General features: G+C 31.4%; 1 protein-coding gene across 1 annotated transcript in view; it reads right to left on the reverse strand.

Annotated features, from left to right (window-relative positions):
* Window positions 1–18,042, reverse strand: part of LOC108909777 (ankyrin repeat domain-containing protein 33B-like) — a 141,636-nt gene extending 123,594 nt beyond the window's left edge. Inside the window, exons 1-2 of the mRNA XM_018714199.2 lie at window positions 17,702–18,042; window positions 14,817–15,003 (exon numbers count right to left, since the gene is read on the reverse strand). Coding sequence (XP_018569715.1) covers window positions 14,817–15,003; window positions 17,702–18,042 — 528 coding nt within the window. The remainder of the gene's footprint in view (window positions 1–14,816; window positions 15,004–17,701) is intronic.
* Window positions 18,043–19,033: the final 991 nt, after the last annotated feature.

Consider the following 19,033-nt stretch of genomic DNA (forward strand, 5'->3'; position numbering starts at 1 on the left):
TGAGGAAAATTAGAGAACAGTGGTAACATCTACAAGAAAGATCTTCATTGGAAACAGTCATGACAACCGCACTATGTTACTGTGTCCAAAGGAAGAATTTTATCTATACTTCAAGAGATACGCTAGGCTGGTGTTAGAGGTGTGCACTTATGATCTTTCCAGCTTGCGTGAGACAATACTATTTGCAGGGGAGGTAAAGTATCCAATCATTGTCCTAGAAATTGCTTAATTGGAAGGTCTATGTGGAAACAGTCCTCCGCAAGGCAAGTATGTTAGTGAGGACATGTCGACGTATATCTAGAACATTCTACAGCATACAGTCTAAACAATTACATTTGGAACTATACTTGTGATCACGTATGGCTCGACTTTTGGTGATTTAAAATAAATTCTTCAAACGACTGCAAAAACCAAGCTCTCGGATTTACAAAGACAATTGTGCCTGGAGCAATGAATTCCACAAGCTTAGCTGCTTCGAAAATCCTCTTGGACTTGCCACGCTGCCATTATTGGAAAAAGAACCGTATAAAGATTTAGGGCAAGCTGCTATTAATATGACGAAGATTGATACCAGGGTACACAACAGATTATTGGAGGAGATGGAAAGCCACAGTATGTCAATAAACGGACTGTTTTGTCGACACAAACTACTTTTCAAAATTCTCCTATCTAGGAGAGCTGCATAAGGTCAGACGATAGAGTGGAAATATTTACAATTAGTTACAATCCAAGGATCAAGCATTCGGTAAGTCTTGATACATGCTCAACCAAGTCTACAGTAGAAACAAGCGTCAGTCTCTTTAATTAAATAATGCGTTCCTAACCCACGCGATAGAAAGAACGTCATTTTATAAATGCTTTGAATGCAGAATTTTATTTGTTTTTTGGAGTGGTAAGTAAGGAAACAAAATATAGTAAGGCACTTTGAACGTACATACGAGCTAAATCGAACATTAAAAAATAAATCAATGCATCGCAACAAGAAAACAAAACCGTTAAATTTTATATAAAGTTTTTTAGTAAAGTATTTCAAGTAAAGTTTTTTATCGAAAGCACACATTCCACAAACACTGCATTTTATCACCCATTTTGTGGGATCAGTGTGTATAAATTACAGTAAGCATTCTCTGGAACATGTTTTCCTAGGTTCAAATATTTGCCATAAATATTTAATTTTATTTTATCATAAAATAAAAAAAATCTGTTAGCTTAAAATATGTTGACTACGCAGTTTACAACTAAAATCTTTTTATGAATACCCGTACATTTTTAAGAAAGTAAAAATGGATTAAGGTAATTTGATCTATGTCAGTAGACTCTGGATTGTATGATTAAAAATAATGAACTGGGATTAATATTCATTTTATTCAGATATGTCCAAAACGAAGGAAAATATTGACATTAAAAATGGATGATAAATAACATCTAATTGCTTAAATAGTTTCTATACAATGTAAAAGAGAATATGATTTATTATATTTTTTCTAAAGCAGTCTTGATAGATTGTCAGCGTCCTTATCAGTCATATTATAAAATGTTTTATATTGAACTTATGTATAATTCAAATAAAAATGTCATATTCCTTTACTGAATAGCAAAAATACATTTGAAATGGCATAAAATTACCCTCTATTGTAATTTTCCGTAGAAAATATAGGTTTTATATTCCATAGTTATGTTAATAGGAACAACAAGTGTCCGATCATATTTCTTCTATTATTTCTGACCAGATTGAGACATTTTATCGAAATATTATACATCCTAGATTTATTTTGATATAAATGATAATGGAACCAGTATAGAACCTCAGGAGTACTAAATAATTCATATTTTCAGTAACAATTGTCTCTAGACGTACAGCAAAATAGAATGGTGGAAAATTAAAGCTATCATCCGATAGATTGGTAGTATTGTTTTTGACGGTTTCAAATGTCTTAACCAGATAACGTCGCCATATGAATTTATTGATAAAAATGTAATAAACATATTGAATGACTGTCAAAAAGTTTACACTTAGTTCGGACGAAAAACATTTAAAAAGTAACCTGGTAAGATACCTGGTAAGTCGTAATACCTATTAGATGTTAGTTAATTAACTAATTAATTCATTAATTAGTTAAGCAAGGCTAATCCAGATTACCTGAATGGATTGGAATACTCAGTAGTGTCTGTCCTCTAGCATATACAGTGGGTGGCCAAATTATTAGGGACATTACTCAGTTTCTTATATTTTCTAGTTTGACTGATTTTTTTTTAACAAACAGTTGGTTCTATGGCTTCACTTAAACGTTCACCTTGTTGATTTTGCGGGTAATATAAACTTCGTTCTCTTAACTATTTTGTTTGGTTTCAAATTATCTTTCATTAAATTTAGTACTGTTATTGAAAGGCAGTATTAATAAGTTAAACTAATGATTGATTTCTGCTGCCTCTCTATAGTGTCACGTTCAAAAATAAATTAGTCACAATTTCTCCATAGCTAGAATAATTTGAGAATGTTTCCTTATTTATTTCAAATGGAAGAAAAATGTGGAGAGCCAAGTTATGTAACTTTGCATCCTCCGAAAGCCGTTTTCCAGCTAGCCGCCACATTATCTCCAAAGCGTAATAAATAATGTACCTACGTAACAGTCTGAGGCAAATTAAACGATACCTTTATTTTTAGAAAAAGTATATACGCCTTTACGTTTGACTCGTGAGCGTACATGATTTATTTTTGTTTTTACGTGGCATATTATTTTTAACCCTACACATCGAGTGGTCTACAAAATGTGCGATTACTAAGATTTACTTGAATCACAAAAACTAACAATAAAAATATTTATCCACGGGTCTCAGACATTTTAATGGATTTCCAGTGCCAAAGATAATGTAATAAAACGTCGTTTGCGAATTCTCATTTTGCAAAATGGCGCGTTCCTACGAAGTGAGCTAACTTCATTATTCACGAAGAAAAAATAAATGATTATGATGTAGTTCTTATCGTTAATAAAAGTCAAAGCTTTCAACAGTCTATCAACAAAAATCGTTATGTTTTCAATCGCAAAGGAGAGCATGATATCTTCACTAAAATATTTCCCCAGAATAGATGTTTTGAACGTATTTTTTTTTTTTCTGGGCCAAGTGTAAACTATTTTTACGTAGCCACTCTCCTAAAGGATTAAAAGTTATTCGCTATACTACCTTCTTAAAAAATCCAAATTTAACTCAAAAATAATTTTGTGAATTCCCAGCATAGAAGACAGTTTAATGTGAAATTGCATCCCTAATAGATTTTATATTAAATACAATAGTTATTTATTTATAATGCAATGCACACGAATGCAATAAAACGTTTTATCCATAATCACATCTCAGTCATATTTGTGGAGTCAGAATTATTGGAATTTAATAAAAAAATATTCGCAAGACTTGATATTTCGTACTAGTAGCTACTCAATGCAACATGGTACGTTTTATTATACCTACTGGTTCATTATTATTAATTATTATTAATAAACAGTTATATCTGAATATGGTAAAAATGCAAGAAAGTAATTGTGTTCCTGTGGCTGTTTTTGAATAATGGGGGTTTCTGGTGATGCTGCGAATTGACAAATTTGAAAATTAGCGGTATTAGTTGGCAGTTATCTACTTGTTTCAATACCAAGACGGACATTTCAAGAAGAAAATTTACAATTGAGGGCATCAGAAGTAAAAGGACTCAAGTGCATTTATCATTGTTCTGAGATAATTTGCATTAGTTTGCAAGTTTATTGATGTTTAAAAATGTCAGTAAATATTTAAAGAATCTATTTTTAGGGATAATTTAATTTATATTGTTAAAATAATAATGGCAAATCGTCATTTTGTAATTTTTTTTCAAATATTGTTTATTTTGAAAAAATGTACTTGTATCCAAATGAGCCCTTATAAAAATGTTGTAGTAAAATAATAATCTTATTATTATTCATAATCTGATTCCAGTATTGTACTGTCTTCATCATCGTTATTGGCGGCAGCTTCTGGGGCCAATACCAATTACTTATTTGGAATTGAAGATTTGGCATCATGCTTCAAATGTTTGTAAAACGAATGGTAAAGAGGTGGAATGTAGTCCAAAAGGCTTATAAGATTTTTATATTTTTTATTTTTAACGTAGTTTTGTTGAGGGGTTTCAAAGCTGACAGCTGGAAAGATGGACGGCGGCCAAATTTTGACGCTCCTATATATTTGACACATCGAAAACTCAAAGTCATTGTCTAAGGTATTTTTGTATCTGAATTTCAGATTTCAAGTATCCAAACCAACGAATACTTCTCCATTTCAGAACTTGCTCATCGGTGGACAACCTACTCTTATGTTAATATTTTTTATTAATATTTTGGTTTTATTTACTTACCATCACTTTCTCTATCACTATCCAATGAAAATTTAAAAAATTAAAAATATTATTAAGAAAACACTTAAAAAACTCTCCGTACGCCGTACACACAATATAATTTAGGTACTACAGAATACAGAATGGTTAGTAGGAAAAGGGTTCAAGTGCACTTGAATCCATTAACTTCCAAATTAAATGAAGATTTATTTGGGTATGTTTTTCTACTGGCTAATAGATGGCAGTGGAATAGTGAAATTAACTTGAATCTTTTTACTGCCAGATAATAGCTTTTAACTATGAGAATATTAACTTAACTCATTCCTTGTAAAAAGTGCACTTGAATCCTTTTCCTTCTAACCCCCTCAATTATAGACAATGAATTTTGCATGAATGCTGTTGAAATATGGAGAAAATATATTTCTCTTCGCCAAAGTCGCCTAACACAAGACATATTCTTTTTAAGATACATCAATCAAAAATATACTTCTCAGCCTGTTGGAATCAATTAATTGGCGAAGGTACCCTCAATAGTTGCTTAATTCCTGAATATCGTATACTGGCCATTGTATGAATAATTTGATTGGTCAATAAAAGTGCTGATCTTACAGCCATCAAACGGCATGCTGGATGAAAGAGCTCCTCTGCAGCAGAAAGTTATGTTGAGGAGTATATATATAACAAACTTAATGTTGCAAGGAAAATATAGCTGCTTCGACAGGTGTTATGCGTTCCGAAAAAGATGGCAACAATGCTACAAGGGTTGTTTTTAACGGAAAGAAACGTGATAAAACCAAAAACGAAATGTCTATTGCTATAAACGTAAATGTTAATATTAATAAGTAAATAAATTAAATTTGATTTATTATAGGTTTATCATTTTTTCATTATTCTACTAGTGAAATAAAGTTACTTTATATGGATAAGGTATCACTTTGGACGGTTCATATGTGTGGATAAAAGTCCGATTATATCGTGGATAAAAGATATTAGGTATCACTATTACCTTAGTTTCATTTTACTAACATAATCCTTTAAAAACCTTTTGACAAATTCTCTGCATTATAAAATTGATACAAATCAAAACTTAATTATTTTATTGTTATGTTTATTAAAAAGTTTTTTCTCAGATCAGTGGAATAAAAATGTTTAAGAAAAAAAATGTATGTTTTTCATTAAGAGTAAAACACAGCTTAATAGAAGATTCCTGAAATAGAAATGGCGCCATTGAGACAGATAAGTTTTGATCAAATACTGCTGAAGTAATTGACGCAGTAGTAGTGTAAAATGAAAACCCCATAAAAGAAATATAACAACTATAAAGAAAAGGATAATACCAAGTTGAAACTAATTAATCATATCTGACACTTTAATCTAGTTTCTGAACAAAGTTTCTGACAAATATGTCATTTTAGTTATATGAGATACCTACCAAAACAGCGTCCATAAAATAAAATATTTGAATCTACGACTGAGCTAAAATGAAAACAGTACTTCAATATAATCTCTTGTCGTTGAAAAAGAAATTTCATAAAAGTGTGTAGTTGGATTTGCATTTTTTCCTTCACTTAACTAAGTACATATATAGGTATCTATGTAAGACCAATATGGCGTCCATTAAAGAAAAAACTTAAATTTCACATCTCAGAAATATGTAATAGAAAATCTTACTTTACCGTCGCAATCACTAGTGCACTCTTATGCCTAGAAACTAAATTTCAATAAATAATCTTTATAAACAAATAAGTCACAGGGCAAAGTAAAAGAAAACAGTAAATAATAGTACATTTTTTCATTCTATTTCAATAAACAGTTCTCAAAAATAGTATATATGGTCTTAACTTTTTTAAATTTAGTGCTATAGATAATTATACTATACTCAAAACATGTCGGTAAATAGACATATAAATAGTCTCAAAGACTATAATTTTACACTGCATTAATTTACATATCAATAAAATTTACAAACCGGCACTGTTATTTTTCCAATCACTTCCTTACTTGCCTTTAAAACAATGACATTACGGATCTTGCAATGAGAGTATGTGCAAACAGTTTTATGACAGATTGAAAAATGATACAAGGCTATTTAGTATAGGTATATTTGTTCAGCTACAAAACGAAAATTTCGTTAAACATTCCGACGGGAAAAACAAGCCAAAATGAAAGTAAAACAGACACTTCTGGACTATGTTACGAGCAGTTTTATTTCTCTGGATAAAGTTCATTAATTTCCGAAATCGCGACAGCTGCGTAGTGCACTGCCTATGCGCATGCTTCTAGAAAATATCTACTGTACTGTAATCAATTAGAAAAAATCAGACGATATAAAATAAGTAAAAGTATAAGATTATTTTTAAGTATACCCTTTTTAAAACAGATACCGCCTGGACTATTATTATAGGGTGCTTGGAGGAAAATAGTTCTTTAATTAGGTATATACTGAAAATACTTCATTGCTAAATAGAGCATTTTCACAGGCCTCCATAAAAAATTCGCATGTGTTGCTTAGGTACTTCTTTAATCTGTAAGGAGCTCGTTAACATTATTTTAAAGGATATAAAATGCCGTATAGAAATTTGTTTGGTTAAAAATTTAGCATATTATTATTTCTGCTTATGCTAATTTCGGGGACACATTGTATATATAGGTACGTTCCCTTATTTTTTAGAAACTGCAACACCACTTCTCAAACACTCTATCGATGTCAATGATTTACTTAAATTCTGTTTTATGTCAATACTTCACCTTCACATGAAAGCCGTTATTTTATTATTAGGCAGGCAATGAAAAACGTGAGGTTTAAAAATATGAGCGTCGTTTTGTCACTGTGGAAAGATTTCATTCAAATGTCACTGGAACGTTGGGTTGAAGCCACTTTAATAATACATTTTTGTGACAAGTAAACTAATGGAATGCATTAAGTTTTATATTCTATTGAAAAATTTATAGCTATACAGGACGTAATAGCGACATCGCGAGAGACTTTCAGAACTGAGTCCTGTCGTTGAACCAAAAAAGATAGAGTGGCGTTTTTTCACTAAAATAATTCCTAATGACTCTATCTTTCAATTATTGGAAGTCATAAAAGTTTTCTGTTAATTTAAGAAGCATAGAAGATTCAAACTTCAAATTTGGTAGCTATAGTCCATTTCGCTCAGCGTAGCTCTACACAAAAATTGAAGAAAAGCAAATGGAGTACCAATTTCTAAAAAAAAATAACCCCAATTTTTCAACTACTACCAAATAAGCAAATAAAACAATGTATAGGACATGTGATTTGGTCTAATAAAAAACTATGGTTCATATCCACTCTTCAAAAGATCGCAAAGTTCTAGGAATCATTATAGGAAAAATGAGAAATCTTTTTTTTATTATTATTATTTTGACGAGAATCAATAATTGAAAAGCGAGCAGACAGAAGTTTACAAAAGAAATATACGCAGTTAAACGCTATAAGATGTTAAGAATAAAAATTAACATTCTGGCAGAAAAATGCATTATACAAAAAATAATTTAATTAAATTAGACACATATTTTTGTCATGTTTTTACTCTTTTTTAAGGTATTAAGCTAATTCATACAATTCAAAAAAATATCTTGGTATGCAAAAGATATCCAATATACAGTATGTTCGCGGATTGACTTTACAAGAGGACAAATAGACCAAAAAGTGAAATATAGCAAAAAAAGGCATTGTTGATAAAAGTTTTTATTTGTTTAGGAAATACGAATCACCATGACGAACTTCAATTTTGTTGTACAGGGTGGGTCAAAAACACAAAAATGTTATTTTGAGTAAGAGTAAACATACCTTATTTTGCAAGATGCGAAGAAAAAGGCATTCTTGATAAAGGTTTATGCTTGAAAAATGAATAAGATGAAATTTTTGACAACGTGACTCTTATTCATTTTTCAAGCAAAAACTTTTATCAAGAATGCCTTTTTTTCGTCTCTTGCAAAATAAGGTATATTTACTCTTACGCAAAATAACATTTTTGTGTTTTTGACCCACCCTGTACAACAAAATTGTTCGTCATGGTGATTCATATTTTTTAAACAAGCAAAAACTTTTATCGAGAATGTCTCATTTTTGGTATCTTTCACTTTTTGGTCCATTTGTTCTCTTGTAAACTCAATCCTCGGACATACCGTATGTATTTTTGAAAGAAACTTAGTAAAATAGGTAAATAATAATACTCTACGCTGTAAAAACAATTTTTATAGGTTTACATTTGAATATTTAACCTCAAATCGCTTTGTCATAAAATCCCACAAAAAAGTGGCCAGATCAAATAACTGGGATTCTTACCCCAGTTTAATACATTACTTTGGGAAGTTCGATAAAGGAGCACACGCTCTTCATACTGTCTCATAGGTAAGTTGGTGTCCTCTGATAAAAGCCATATTCTCCATTGTATTTGACAGGCTGTGACACCGTTGTAGATATTCTACATAGTGATACTATCAGCTGCAGATACCTACATTTCCATTTTTGATAAGAGGAATTTATAGCGGCTACCATTTTAAATCTCTATTGGATATAATATTTGCTTCATTGGTTCGATACACATTCCACATTTCATTCAATTTTAGATACGGAATAATCCTTAGTTCCTTAGTTTATAGGTTCTAATCATCCGAAATAATTTATTGGAATTATAATATGTACCTAATAAAAAATTATACGGAGCTAGGAAATATATAGGGTGCCATTATTGTGTCTATTATTATTAACATTGAATAATAATATAAAAGTTTCCACATATAATGAAATTTTGGAATAATACAGGATACACAAGGTCATCAAAATTTGCCAAGATATTGCGGAATACTTTTCATATCGTAAAATACAAAAAATACACGATATTTATACCTACGTACATACTGAAATATTTTGAAACGAAAAATTGTGATTAAATTTGTATAACTTGAATATTTCCTTTTTCATCTCTCATATCCCAGATAAAAATGTTTGTAAATATTTCAGGTTACATAACATAAATATATTTTACCTTTTTTGAAGATCAATTGCTAAATTTTTATCACAAGAGCAGTTAAATCAACTTTCCATTAAAAAAGCTTTCCGACTATATCAAAACCTATAACGTCAGAATCATAAATATTTTATCGTTACGTTAACCATTGTCCTAGTTTTCCATCCATACGGTAAATGTTTTTGTTTGGAATGCTATGAACACAACTTTAACCTAATTACTTGTATTCTATAACAGAATAGGAAGTATAACAACAAACTAAAGTTCTAATGGAAATTGGGACAACCGATTTAAAAATATTATATGTAGTGGTATCTACAGAAATAACTTAAACCATACAACTTTCTTTTCTACATTTAAAAATAGCTAAACTGTTATTTTTAATCAAATTGCCACTTTTATTTGTTCAGAATATGATTTAAAAAGGCAGTACTTAGTACTTATACAGGGTAAGTCGGGAGAATGATACCAAACTCTAGGAATGGATCCTACACGTAAATAATAAGAATAAACTCATATGTTGTTATGCGATTTTCATTTGTTTTAGATATAACGTAATTACAAATTTAAAAAATTTTAAATCAGTGCGAGTATATGATGTTCCAAGATCAAAAGTAGGTTATTTGTCAGTGTCATTTTATGTTGCAATAGTTTAACATTTGATTGCACGTTTGTACTCGTACGATCGATGTTACAAAATACCAAGAATTTATTTCAAATTTAGTGTATGCAAATATGGTGTATTTTGTAATGGGAATGCTGCTGAAGAATTGTCAATGGTTTCCACATCACAGATAATGATAAAAATGTATTTAGGGACAGATATAGCCAAAAAAAATTGTTATAAACATAGTACTCTTTCTCAGGCAATTAACTCCATCAAATTTCACATCAGAATGCTCTTGAAAAGTATTAGGCCAAGCAAATAAAATGTTATTGCAAAAAAACAAGAAAAGTGCTCATTTTTTAATTTGTTTATAACTATCGCATTTATTTTAAAATTTTATAAAACCTATGACAAGTTGAGGGTTTTGTCATACTTTAAAAGTGTGCCAAAAGTGGGCGCTGTAGGTGCAATAGTTTTCGCACAATTCAATTTGTTTATAACGGAGGCCCCAAAAGTTATGACTTTAAAAAGTTATTTTTCATAAAAATAGAAAAAATTGTAAGTTTTAAATTGTTTTATTATATTGCATTATATCTGTTATTGAAAATGATTGTGATTGATATTATTTGAATTAATTTTGATTATGTTGCAAACATTTTTTTGTATAAAATTAGTAATAGATATAATAAAAAAAACTATATATTAAAATTTCTAAATAAAAAAAACTATGTATTAAAATTTCAAGAAGTTAAAATTGTAATTATCGACCGCATTATTTTCATTAATATTTTTTAATTTTGAGAATTTTGCAATAAATTCAAATGCTTTTTATTATTTTTTAAATCTATTAACAATAAATAATAATTTGAAAATAATTTGTGAATTTTTACTTTAATTTTACATTTAAATCATAATTAAATAACTAACAAAATATTGAAAAAATTAGTTTACTTTGGCTTAATATATAAAAAAATAACTTTTTAAATGACCGATAGCTTCATTTATTTATTTAATAATAGTAAAATAAATGTTTGGTTGAAAATTAACGCCTGTACAGAGGCTTAAAGTTCATAACTTTTGGAGCCTCCGTTATAAACAAATTGAATTGTGTGAAAACTATTGCACCTACAGCGCCCACTTTTGGCACACTTTTAAAGTATGACAAAACCATCAACTTGTCATAGGTTTAATAAAATTTTAACAAAAAATGCGATAGTTATAAACAAATTAAAAAATGGACACTTTTCTTGTTTTTTTGCAATAACTTTTTTGTTTATTAACCGATTTTAATTTAACAAGTCTCATTTTGTAGATAATTTTATTTCCTTTAAGCTGTATGTGAGTCACTTTTCGCTAAAATTGATGGTTTTCTCTGCAAAAACTGTTTTCCTCACTTATTTGTTTAAATGGAAAAGTTAGCTAATAAAATTTTTTGATTGCGAGATGAGTGATGTCTTGTATTATGTTCCTTTAAATAATTTTACAATAATATCGCGGATAGGAATTTTTTCGAATTTCTCTTTTTTTTCGCTAATTTTCCTGGTCTATATGTACATTTTTTAAGGAAACACTATATTAAATATCACCTCTGTATTTCAAAAGAAATATTTTTAAATAATTTGAAATTAACTTTTCAGTCTCAGTGAAACGTAATTTAATCAGTTATTAATTTTATTATTTTAATTCAACGGATGGAACTTCTTAATGAAGCAAAAAATTGCAGTAGATACGAGCCTGAAAATGTTTTCCAATATAGTAGTGACCTTTAGGAGGAGTAAACAAATAAATTTATTTTTTATATCACAAACAAATATTGCATAGGTGCTTCATTGATGTTCCAGCACAATGAACCATACGTCGTAGGTGTATATGTATACAAGTAAATAAAAACATAACGTTATTTAAAAAACCATGGACAGACCTCTAGGGTGGAAAATAAGACAAAACGTCCTAAAATCATAGCGTTTCTGGTGTTTTCCAAAATATAGAGTAGGTAACAGCAGATTTATCACAATATATGAATCCTTATTAGGGTAAGAGCATTTGTAAGAAAACGTGCCGGAAGGAAAAGTTGTAAAATAATACAAAAAAATGTCTGCATTTATTTGTTAAACGTATCATTTGACAAATTTCTAATTTCTGAGATGTGCAAAGATTCAAGAAATCATTTTAATATAAAATAAAATTTTTATTTAAAAATGGCAAACAATTTTTTTTTCAATTGAGTATGTCATATCTATTGGTTTGAAACTGAGAATTTTTTTATCGTTGAATTTTGCTCTTCGTCTAGAAATAACTATGAGCACGGGATTAAAATTCTAATAATGTTTTATTGTAACGTGTGATGGTAATACTTAGTTTAAATAACTAGATGAATTTCACATGGTATAACGACACTTAGAGTGTGCGATAATTCAATAAACATATAAATCTAAATAAAAAAAGGTAGATTTTGGAACGAACTGTGTTCATTGTTTAACATGTAAAATTTCGTGTATATATACGTATCTTGTAAACAATTATTTTTTATTCAAGCAAAACATTGCAACATCATAATGTAAAAGTAAATTGCTGTATAGCTTTAATAGTGGTTTCTGCGGTGTTACTATCAATAACCGTGATCAACAGCCAACAACAGCTAGGTTGGTAATAAACAAATCTTCATAAAAGTAACTAGAATCCATGCAATTTTGTTGCACGGAATAGAGCATGTTCTAATTCGTGCAATTCAGTTGCTGGGACGGAATTGCATAGCCTGATAAGAAATATTTCATGGATTCTATCGCGGCAACCAAATCCCTGCAACAAAATTCCATTCTCTGATACAGGCTTTACATATAAAAATTGATTATGTCATTCGATAGAGGGCAAAAAGTTGCCATGAGAAGATTGTCTTCTTTTTTCTATATTACCTCAAACAAAGCTGATATGAAACAAAAATGGATTTCCAAAATGTCGGTTTTTTTTCAAATATTTTGAAAACCTTAGCCTTGATTTTTTAGAGGCATAATGTTGGTCCCCTGATTATACAACTTTGCTCCCAATTAAGCTACTTCGTATCTCTTACCGTATATGTATCAACGAAAATTCTTTTCTTACTGATCTGTGTGAAGTAAGTTGAACAGGGTGTTTTTAAAACTTGGAAACGTCAATTTAAATAAAATGTTTCACATGAATATATGCCCGGAAACAATTAGTAAAAAAATGGAAGGTGATAATTACAAAGATTTTCGTCTATATAAACACACTAACATTCACTTTTCATCATTGTAACAAATAAAAAATAATATTATTTTATATCTAGAATAGGCCCATTCAGTGATACATAATTTTAAACTTTTTCTTTCATTTTCTGATAGTATTTAACAACCTAAATATATCTTAAAAAAATTAGGTCAATAGGATTAATAATAAGTGATATATTTAATTCTGAATTTGCAAGACCCTTAACTGCGGGAGAACAGGTAATGACGTCACGATACCTGCCACTCGGTGATCAAGTCGCGAGCAGTCGGAGAGATGTGTAGATATTTGCTATACTTTTACCTATATTATATACCCATCTATATTTTAAGTGTATAAATAGAGAGTGTATAAGAGATATACATCAAGTCTTATTGAAATGCATTTTTCACACAACATATTTATTATAAACATAGAATGACTTGGAATACCTAAATACATTTTCGGATTTTTCCCAATGACGTAAATGGTTCGCCTTTCTACATTTTCTTTTGCGTTCCATTTTTGTACAAATGTACCCAACGTACTAGACTCGGTACTTGTGGATGTATGCGACGACGTGTATGTGCCAGTAGTACTTTGACTAGTATTTGAAGCAACTCAGAACCACCCTCGTTTATCTTTGGTTGCCCGTCTAGGGGGTTGTAAAATATTATTATTTAAATAAATTGCTTATAGGTCCCTCTCGCCATGTATTTCGAAATTTTTGTGGACGGGAACGTTTAGATGGGGTAGAAATTTTTTTTCGGCATAAATTTTAAAATTCTGCTCGAAATGTTGAAATAATAATACTTACAACCCCCTAGACGGACAACCAAAGAAAAACGAGAGTGGTTCTTAACTGCTTATAGGTCCCTCTCGCCGACGTATTTCGAATTTTTTGTGAACACGAACATTTATATGGGGTAGAATTTTTTTCCGGCATAAAGTTGAAAATTGTGCTCTAAATGTTCAAATAATAATATTTTACAACCCCCTAGACGTGCAACCAAAGAAAAATGAAGGTGGTTTTGAGTTGCATACCGTAGCTGGGGAAACCGTGGATAACATCACACAAACTTTTCATTTTTCGGTAGTTAAATAAATATTTTATTCGGAGTCGATCCTGAGGTACTTTTGCAGCCTGGAACTATACAATATTTGTACAATCCTCGGTTTCGACCCATTTAGACATAAAAACAATGATTAACGAAACTGCCAAGCGAACCACACACCGTATGTATTAATACAGAATGGGATGAGAGCGAGCGGAGTGTTCTGCCAGTCGCCCGTACCGGTATTATGACGTCAGGCAATGATTGCTCAACGTTTTTCCGCGCTCTGTTTTCATTAATTTATTTCACACATTTCTCGTTGAAACAAAAAATTGATTTTGGCATACTAACTAATTAAAGGGCAAACTTTTGGAATATACAAAAAAAATCTACTGAATGGGCCTATTCTGTTTAGATAAATTGCTACTATTTCTAAAATATTTTTGCCTTTGCGATATTTTGCAATTTTGCAATATTTCGATTTGCACGACACTCTCACATGGAGTGTTTATTTCGGTAAAGTTATCCTAAGAAGATAATCGAGGGAAATAAATATGTAAAATATGTAAACTCACCCTTCCGCTGGAATCGACAGCATTCAAGTCTCCTTCCGGTATACCAATGAGGGTACCTCGACGAAGAAGGTCCCGTAATACGCTGTCATCCCCATCGCGTGCTGCCCTCAGGAGGGCTTGTCCTCCGGGGGAGGCAGCAGCGTGGGGTGTCGCGTTGGCTGTTGGGGACAGCGTGCCTCTGATGTACCTGCAAAGAATGTTGTGTTTAGTACATACCCCTTAAACATACGAACTAATACAACTTAGATTAAGAGCGAAACTGAGATGATTCTCTTATGATTTTGATGAAGATGAACTCATGATTTTTAAAGATGCATTCACTTTAGGATGGTGGTGTTAAAATTAGTTTTGAAATAAATATACGAGGCGTCCCAAAAGCGTGGATACACCTGAATAACTCGTTAGGAGATATTAGAAAAAATTTAACCTTGAGGGTCATTTTCAAAGTAATTTGAAAGTCACCGTTTCTCAAAGAACCCTCAATTTTGACTCCGGATGCTGAAAGAGCGGTCAATTCTGCGTTTGGGTACGGTTTGACCCTTGGGTTAAAGTGACCTTAAATGTCACCTGAAGGTCAAATGTCTCTATCGAAGCTTCTAGGCTGGTATCTCGTTAGGATAACGAGATCTCAAGAAAATGATTTCTGTGAAAGTTATTGAGATCATCAAGGGCCACCACCTGGTAACTTTGGATTTGATCTTGAGGGCCATTTTGAAGGTTAGATATAGTACGTCAGTGGTTCACATTAAACTGGTAGATAGGTATAAGCGGTTAAGAAGAAAAAAGTCACGTGACCGAGTAACAACATCGCTACTTAACAATCTGCTGGTAAATTCACTTACGAAAGCAAAACCTGTATTGCTATTAGGCGGAACAATTTTTAAAATGATCATATCATCATGAAAAATAAGGTAAATTACTGCATATGTACATATGCCTCAAGCCTTATGATATTTGTCAATGGGGTAAGTTGGTGACAGCATAATCTTTTTTTTTTTTGAGGCCTCCAAAGACTTTGCCGCACTGGCCCACCCCAAACAAAAGTTGCAGCTACGCTCATGGTCTCAAGCAGTAATACTTGAATAATTTATTTGTAAATCGATCTAATTTGTATTATTATAATATGTAATGTATTCCGATTTCTAACATAATTTTTTTGTTGATTTATTGATAGATAACACAGCCCCACAAAAAAAGGATCGGATCTGGTATTCAGACCCATGTATTTCCATGTATTTTATTCCGCTGAATCCGAATCTGCCTTCAGATTTGGCCCAACGGGTCTGAGTTTTCGGGAAAATTCAAAGAACAGTGTATAAAGTCATACAAGCTGGTCCAATTTCATTCAAAAACAGAAAATAGACCAAAATCCTTTAAAACGCCATTTTCATGGCATAATTCGTGTTGCAGAGTTCTGGATCCATCTTTTTATCCACCCACCCATTTATGAATTCATAGATCTTTCTATCCAGTCGTTCATGCATGAATACGCATATTTATTCATCCACCTGTACCACCTATAAAACCCACCCATCCATCCATCTATCCATCTACTTTTTGTACTGAGAGATGAGATAACAGCCTAGAAGATTGAGAATGCAATAAAACGTAGAATACTCTACTTTCTAAACAAAAGAAAACTATATCTACAAATCATTCTTATTTTTGTTGCCATAACGTGTCCTCTTTTCTTCAAACGATCTATGCAAAGGGTTACGCTTTCGTTTAGTCCCTCTATTTTTTTGCTTCTCTTTTTAACAACCAACAAAAATCGGTCATCTCGTTTTTTATCCCATCTTGCTTGATATCGCGGTTCTATAACCTTCATATCCTGTTGAAATCGTTCGCCTTGATCGTCGCTATAATCTCCAAGATTTTCAAGAAACCAGTCCAGATGTGAATGAAGACAGTGCAACTTGTAGTTCATCAAACATTCCAGTCTTTTATCAATTTTGATACAGTTTCTTCGTATATAAAGAAACTTTGTATTTTGTGGTGTGATCAAATCGAAAATGCTATCCATTTCTTTCTAAAATAATGCCTAATATGTTTTTTAATTTTTCTTAATGATAGTAGGCCGTAGAAAAGATCACATGTCAAAAAATATAATATCAAAAAGTAGGCCTTTTTGAGTACTACCATATAAAAAATAATAATTTTAGAAATCAGCCAATGCCATCTTAAATACGGAAGTGTACAGACTTTAAGTGAAACACACTGTATATTTTTTAAATAAAACATTCTAAAAATAACAACACATTTAAAAACCTTAGTATTATTATGGAACATTTAATTAGGCAATTTAGAAAAATTAACTTAGGGTATTTTCCCTTTGGTAATAACAAAATCTCGTTACGTCATAGATTTTGAATAAAAAAAAATATGTAACAAATAAAAATCGTTTTCGACCGTTTGAGTTTATTAAATAGGTATGGATTTTTTCTCGTTTAAGAAAATTCTACGGAAAGCAGCACGTAAATGTCACAGAAAAAAAATTGGTCGCCCGGCATTTAAAATTCCTTTTCATCAAATCGCTTCTGAAATTGAATAAAATTAAACCTATCACTGAATGTATTTTTTACTCCCGACTGTTAAATATTTTTTGCCTGATAATGATAGTTTAGTTTAGAAATTTTAACTTATAAAGGAAATAAAATTTGGTTCTTCCGGCGTAGAAGTTAGTAAAATTTTTGAAAAATCCAAAAATACACTTTAAATAACAACATGCTGGTAGAAAATTTAAAAGTTCTTAGTAAAAATAAAACAAACTGACTGTTTTCCCTAAATATAACTGTTTTACTTAATGACGGAAACTGGATAAAGCTAGTAGAAGCAAACACCGACTCTAAACCGTAGAATGAGGCTCAAATGTCACACTCACATACCTGCCAGTGGGGTGAATCCTCGTCCTAACTCCTGGAGACGCGGTGACCGGGACACTGGTCCCTTGGCCGGGGTACGTGAACTCTGCGACGCGGTTGTTTTTGGTGACGACTCCTGCGGGGTGTTTGTCCACACTCTCCGAACGGCGTGCATCTGAACGATGACTGAAAGGAGCGCGTGTTCGAAGCCAGCCGTCTCCCGCCGGAGCGTGCTTGACGACGACGCTGCCGTCGGCATCGGCGCCGCGGCCACTGCCGTCCCCATCTGTCGACGGAAGGTTGAAGCGCACCCGACGGGGCTGTAAAGGAAGGTTGTATGAGGTTTTCTTGTACGCTGCTGCCATTATTATCGTTAGTAGTTAACTATACGGGTACGTATTACAAAGAAATTTAAAAAAGTAACACAAAAGTATGTATACAGGGTGTTGCATCACGAGAGGGACATGGCTTAATGGGAGATAGAGGACATCTAGGGTAACTAGGATCGCCTATAGAAATAAATTCTTGGCCATTCTTTATTGAGATACAGGGTGATTTATGATTTGTAGTCAAAACTGATTTATGTCATAACTTTGGTAGGGAATGGAATAATGGGTTCATATTTGGTAGGATTAATGCACACACGATACTTCATGTATTCATGTATGACAGCAAAAAATCCAGATCCGGACTGCAAAAATTGTAAATTTTTTGTGCAAGTCTAGAAAACAACACTCTGTATATATTTTTTGAAATTCCGATACGATATTCGGAAAGTACATAAAAAAGTGATTCTAAAGTCGTGTTTCTATTTTTTGTTACACTTTGGTGGTTATTTAAATAAGCTCTTGAATATACAAGACTACGGCTTCTAAAACTAAATTACGTAAAGGACACATGATAAAAATGGTTTTGCAACTAAAATTAGCGAGGGATTAATTGAGGGTAGATTTTGTAAATAATCATGCATATTTTAAACCTCATTTTCTTTAAATAATATGTATTCCAGGTCCGGACTGCAAAATTAAAAAATTGTTTTGTAACTCTAGAAAACTTCGCCCAGTATGTATTTATTTGGTATTCCCATACGATTATCGAAAAGAACATAAACAAGTAATCTCAGCGACATGTCTTTTTTTCTTGTTACACTTTGATGATTATTTAAAATCGCATGATAAAAACACATGACAAAAAATAAATTATAAAAATTGAAAATTTGCTATAAAATTAATTTGCCATTGTAAAGTACATTTAGACACCTATTATTTTCTTTGTGTTTTATTGTTATTTGTTTTCCGTGTTTTATTAAATAGTCATTGTTCCCATTTGCTTTTTTATTTCTATTTTTTAGAAATC

The sequence above is a fragment of the Anoplophora glabripennis genome, unplaced genomic scaffold, assembly GCF_000390285.2.
Source record: "Anoplophora glabripennis isolate ALB-LARVAE unplaced genomic scaffold, Agla_2.0 scaffold392, whole genome shotgun sequence".
NCBI lineage: Eukaryota > Metazoa > Arthropoda > Insecta > Coleoptera > Cerambycidae > Anoplophora > Anoplophora glabripennis.